We start from the raw sequence: 5,594 nt of genomic DNA on the forward strand, positions 1-5,594 counted from the left end.
AAGTAGCTTAAAGGTTAGCTCACACATGGGTGAACCATGTGCACATTAATTCATGTTCAGAGTTGAACTATGTGCATGATAGTGTATACAGTGTTCATTCATGTTGATAGTTTATCTGGAAAGTGATGAAAGGTGTTCTAAACAAATGAAATGCAACACACTGACTTCATGCACCAGATCACATTAACTGCACTATTCCAATTACTATATTAATATTTTAAATGTCTATTAAGAGAAAAGTGGAGCCGAGGTCAGATTCACTGTTTGTGAACATCAACGTGGATTTCGATTGAGTTAGTAAAGAAAACCATAAAGTATTTTGTGATTACAGGGAAGTGGGGATGTGGAGTCAGTTCATGTCTTTCCAAAGAAAAAAGTTTCTAAGTATCACATATTTTTGTTTTCTAGCTTTTAGTATTGCGTATCAAACATGAAATATAGGTTAATTGTGAAAATGGAAAAATTTAAATTGAATAAATTTGAAAACCCATCTGTTACTTTTCCTCTACTTTCCAATTCTAGATGATCTGATTTTGGTCCAGGTGAAATACCTGAATAAAATATGCTGACGTTTGTGGCTGACGTGATAAAAACATGGAGAATTTAAAGTGGTATGAAAACTCAAGGTTCGCTAGAAAGCTACTGTAATGTTCTTTATGTCCCCAGACAAAGCTGATTCATAGTTCGTTTTCAGTTGACTGCTGTACTTTGTTTATGTCGTTTCCTAAGGATTCATTTAAAGAAATAAATATGCAACTATAACCCACGTTCAAACTCTGCAAGAACGTGGCCATTTTGGAGAAATATCACCATTTTATAGTAATTACAGGTTATATTTAGACTTCTCTCATTAGAAACAAAAGACAAATAAACTCAGCTTCATGGTTCTAAATTTATTGGGTTAACAGGTAAAACATTTGAAAATTGTCAAAAAAATTTCCCCAGAAAAACTGGAAGTCTATTTAATTTACATTTACAACAATAACTCTTGAATTTACATAAAATTTAGCTACATATATTTAAATAATGAAATAACTGTAATGTACATTTCCACCACTAAACTTGCTCCTTCATAACCTTTGTGACGGCGCCTCATTAACAGAGGTACATGTTATTCATCAGGCATAAAAAAAAAACATTAATGGAGAAATCAAAGCTTTGTGCCATTAGCTGTTCAAGTTTCCAAAGGAACTGATCTTCAGAAACATTTCCATTGGTAACAGCTCTTTCCTTTTTATCAGGGTAAATAATGAGCTGAAAACTTAGAATGTCTTTTAGTACAATGGTTTCTAATAAGCCAGTCAAACATCATTAGATGGTCCCATTAGCTCCCCATAAAAAGACTATAGAGCCAAAAAGTAAGAGCAGTCGCTGCATTATGATGTCAGAAATGCTCTTTATTTACGCTCCAATTAAAATTCTACATATGGCTCATAAGTTATGTAATATCTAAAACAAGTCAATTCCCTTCCTCTTTCTACAATGTCTGGAAAGTTAAAGAAAAGTCACATGAAAGTGTCAACTTTGGTCTCGGTTTCTGTGTTTGCAAACAGATTGAAAGTTACCATCACGAGTCAAAACACCCTTCAGAGGTCACAGAATCTCTCGCTGATCTCCCACAGCTTCTTCGCCGTGACCGGATCCTTGGCCTTGGCCAGTACGTCTCTGGCGGTGCAGTTGGAGAAGTGGCGCCCGCTGAGGTGCTCGATGCCCTCATGCAGGGCGCAGTGCAGCGTGGTCTGGCTTCCCTGGAGAGGCGTCTTCATGAAAAACCTTAAACCGTTCAACGCGACCAGTTGAAAAGTCGGGCTCGCGTTCCTGATGATGTCAGTCCTGACGACTCCTGCAGGAAGAGCCAAAGCTTTAGCTTGCAGCACAAAAATAAATAAGCTAGTTTTAGCCATGTGTAGTCAAATCAAGGTGCTAGTAGAAAAGACTCGTTCTTTGACTGGATATCATCCTGCAGCCACTGACCTGTGCAAAAATGATTACAATGAAAACTCACAGCCACTTATTTTATCTCTTAAGCGTCACTTGTAATAAGTTTACCAAAAAATTTAAACAATATTGTTGCAGTGGCCATTTTATTTCTGCTTAGACTTGAGGTAATCTAACAAATCTAAAAAAAAAGGTCTGTTAACATATTTGAAACATTTGTAAACATGCGGCCTATGAGATGACTGTGTATTTCTTATGTCTGCAACATTGCAGGGTAGCTTCTATGTTTTGGAGCCCTTTATTTTTCAGAGAACTGTTCACAAGTAAAAAAAAACAATGAAGGGAATAGACAATGTTCCCAAGGAGAAACGGCTGAACTTGGGGGTCAAACCACACAATAAACAAAGAAAACGGCAAAATAATAGAATCCATATCTACAAGGTGACAGAAGAAATACAAACATTAAGATTCCTGTTAGGGACAGCTAGATTAGGGTCAAACAAACTCTTCAAAACAAACAAGGCATGCATGTTTTCCATTTCCAAAGATGTTTGCGTCAGATTAACCTGGAGACATGAAGGGCCATGGGATCAAAGTGGTCAATAAAAGTCTTTACATTCACTGAACTTTTGAGTGATGTGCCTTGCCACTCACTTTCTTCTTCTTACATTTTCATTAGTCTTTGTCAAATACTTGTGCTTGTCAGTGGATTGAATAAGAAACCTATGTAGCTTACCTGGATGGAGGGAGTAGCAAGTGACCTTGGTTCCCTTCAGTCTCTTGGCGAGCTCGTAGGTGAAGAGAACGTTGCACAGCTTACTGTCTGCATAAACTCTTTGGCCGTCCACAAATGACGTCCCAGTCCTTAGAGTTTTGTGGGTGTTCAGGCAGTCAAAATCTACTCTTCCCCAGTTGTGCGCTCCAGACGACACATTCACCACCCTGCTCGGTCCGCACTCCTTCAGTCGGTCCAGCAACAGGTTAGTCAGCAGGAAATGGCCGAGGTGGTTGACGCCGAATGTCATGCCGAACCCGTCCTCAGTTCGACCAAAATTGAACAGACCTAGAACGAAACACAGACGATCCTTGTCACCTAAGGTATGGGTGAAATTTGACAGTATTTAAGGCTCTGACAGACGTCATGCAAAGTGCCAAAACCGGCTCTCGTTGACGTAGAGGCGTGATTTTGTTCAGAGTGCCATCCGCCTGCCAAAACACGACCCCAGACCGGGCCAAATGATTTTCAACAGAGCTCTGTGCGATGTGTCGTGTGATTGGTCTGAAGCTAGTTGCAGTGTTTTAAGTGGAAATGCGCTCAGACAGCGATATTATTTCTCTTGAACTATTCGACTTCCACTATCTGGTTTTTGTATCCGTTGAAGACATAAATACTTTTGAGGAACATCAGACACCATGAGAAATTACATACATTTGTATGATATTTCACTGAATAACTACTAGAATGATGAGACTGGTGAGTGGTTAATAATTTCTCTACGGAAACTGTAACGTCGTAATGGAGGAGGCTGTCTGCTGAAAAGTGTTGCGCTAGCTCTGTGAGCGTTTCCTAAAACCAAACCAGTGGATGTGGGGAGGTACTGGGGAGGCCTCTCAGATAGGAGGGTACACTGTAGCATGAGGGTTACCCCTAAGGTGGACTGCGCCTTTGTATGAAAGGTTTAAACCGAAACCATGTCAATTGTTCAGATTCAGATGAAGTTATGTCGCAGCCTTTAGGCTCTGTAGGACGAAATTACTTTTTAAGTATACTCTGTCTTCATGGGGTTCCTGAGACTGTCGACAAATAGCATATCCAGTATATCATTGAGGCCGAGGCAAGAACTCCTACCTGCATTGTTGACCAGGATGTCCAGTCTGGGTTCTGTCTTCAGGAAGTTCTCTGCAAAGCTGCGGACCGACTTAAGACTAGCCAGGTCCAGCTGCATGAACACCACCTGGTTGCTGCCGCTCTCCTGAAACAGACATTAAAAACTGATCAGTCAACTGTTAAACTATAGGTCTGTATCTATGGCAGTGCAATGTAGATTACCAAATAAATAAAGCACACAATCCTATTCACTGTAAAATGAGACAGAACACAATTCTCAGTAGTACCAGTGTCATACTCAGATTCATTTTATTCGTATCCCAAGTTGGGCAATTAATATTGCAGCAAATACAGAAGGCTAAAAGACAAAGTATCAAAGATAAAAAAAATTTAAAAAAAAAAAAATATAAGCACATAAAGGGAAGAATACAGTGCATTTCATTATTGGCCAACAGTTGCTACACTATATCAGGTGCAAGTCCCCGTACTTTGTCCTGCATTAAAAAGAGATATTGCTGTAGGAACAACACTGTCTTTATTTTGGGTGAGAAACAAAGACATGACCAGCAGACTCTCACCCTCTTGACGTCCTGCAGAGCAGCTTCTCCTCTCTGCTTGCTGCGACAGGCCAGGATCACTCTGGCTCCTCTCTTGGCCAGCTCTATGGCCGTGGTCTTCCCTATGCCAGTGTTGCTGCCTGCAGGCGGAAAGCGGTCAAAAACCAAACGCACATCATCGCTACAAAGCAGAAACTTTACCCACCGGTAACTATCACAGTTTTCCCATGCAGCTTTGTGTTGCTCTTGCAGCTCCTTCCTATTACCACAACCTGACGGAAAACGTAAGCGAGGACGACGAGTCCCGGCACCAGCAGAATGTAGAACATTGTTGCTGCCTTGGAGCTGCACTGAGGAAGCACAAACAGCCTCTTCCTGAATGGGCTGGACTTTGACTTGCATGTAATCAGATTGCAGCAGAGCAGAAATCTGGAAGTTCTAAACAGAGCCAGGCCAGCCCACGTAGCCGGTGTTGACAGATCTAACAAGCCTGGTATTCATAATGACGTGTGTGGTAAAGTTCAGCTTTGTTCAATTTCAAGTGGCCAGATTATGCAAGATTCATGGTCTTCCCTATGCCAGTGTTGCTGCCTGCAGGCGGAAAATAATGAAAGAAAATTGAAAATAGAAACTTCACGTAAATCTTTACCCACCAGTCACTATCACAGTTTTGCCATGCAACTTTGCTTTGCTGGTGCAACTCTTCCCCTTCACCACCGTCTGATGGAAGACGTACGCAGCTATGAGAAAGCCCACCAGCAGAACTATGGCGTACATTATTTCTGGCCTTTCAGCTTCACAGGAGACCGGATTGCCTGAGAATGGAGTTGGAGCACTTTCAGTTTTTATACAAACCTTATTCAAACAAACACACCCCTTTTTTGTATGGACTTGTGACCTATGTACATAGTAATAATTTGCAATACTTAACTACTACAGTCATAGGTTAGATAATGTTTGTCTGTCAAAGGTGAAAGCTTTGATAGGCAGAAGAAAATAACTGAGAGAGGCAATTGTTGCTGCCCTGGAAGGATGACCTGAAAATGTTATTTTGTGGAAATGTTACATAAACTTTGCACGAGAAAATTCATTTAACATTAAATACGTTTATCTACAATTAATGACATTTTGGAGGCCCGCCTCTCTTTATTAGAGGATGAACCCCCAAAATGACCCCGAGCTCAAGACTGCAGTGGCCTTCGTAGAACCTGTTAAATTCTGTGGTAAAGGCACTAGCAGCCGTTTTATTTCTTTCAAAAAAGGAATTGCTT

At 40.7% G+C, this 5,594-nt stretch overlaps 1 protein-coding gene across 1 annotated transcript; it reads right to left on the reverse strand.

The window, feature by feature from the left end:
* Window positions 1-885: 885 nt before the first annotated feature.
* On the reverse strand, window positions 886-5,106 carry LOC102225053 (dehydrogenase/reductase SDR family member 13-like). The gene is made up of 5 exons (XM_023336369.1): window positions 4,529-5,106; window positions 4,345-4,463; window positions 3,788-3,911; window positions 2,675-3,001; window positions 886-1,843 (listed from the first exon to the last, which is right to left on the reverse strand). The coding sequence occupies exons 1-5, from the start codon at window positions 4,650-4,652 to the stop codon at window positions 1,587-1,589; spliced, it is 951 nt and encodes a 316-aa protein (XP_023192137.1). The 5' UTR covers window positions 4,653-5,106; the 3' UTR covers window positions 886-1,586.
* Between the last annotated feature and the right edge of the window lie 488 nt (window positions 5,107-5,594).

This window comes from Xiphophorus maculatus, chromosome 7, assembly GCF_002775205.1.
Source record: "Xiphophorus maculatus strain JP 163 A chromosome 7, X_maculatus-5.0-male, whole genome shotgun sequence".
NCBI lineage: Eukaryota > Metazoa > Chordata > Actinopteri > Cyprinodontiformes > Poeciliidae > Xiphophorus > Xiphophorus maculatus.

Excerpts from the sequence above, each read along its gene's own strand:
- LOC102225053 (XM_023336369.1), bottom strand. The coding sequence starts at position 4,652 with ATGTTCTACATTCTGCTGGTGCCGGGACTCGTCGTCCTCGCTTACGTT. Across the intron at positions 4,464-4,528 it reads GAAAACTGTGATAGTTACCG|GCAGCAACACTGGCATAGGG; the intron begins GTGGGTAAAGTT and ends TTCCGCCTGCAG. Across the intron at positions 1,844-2,674 it reads TTGCTACTCCCTCCATCCAG|GAGTCGTCAGGACTGACATC; the intron begins GTAAGCTACATA and ends CTCTTCCTGCAG.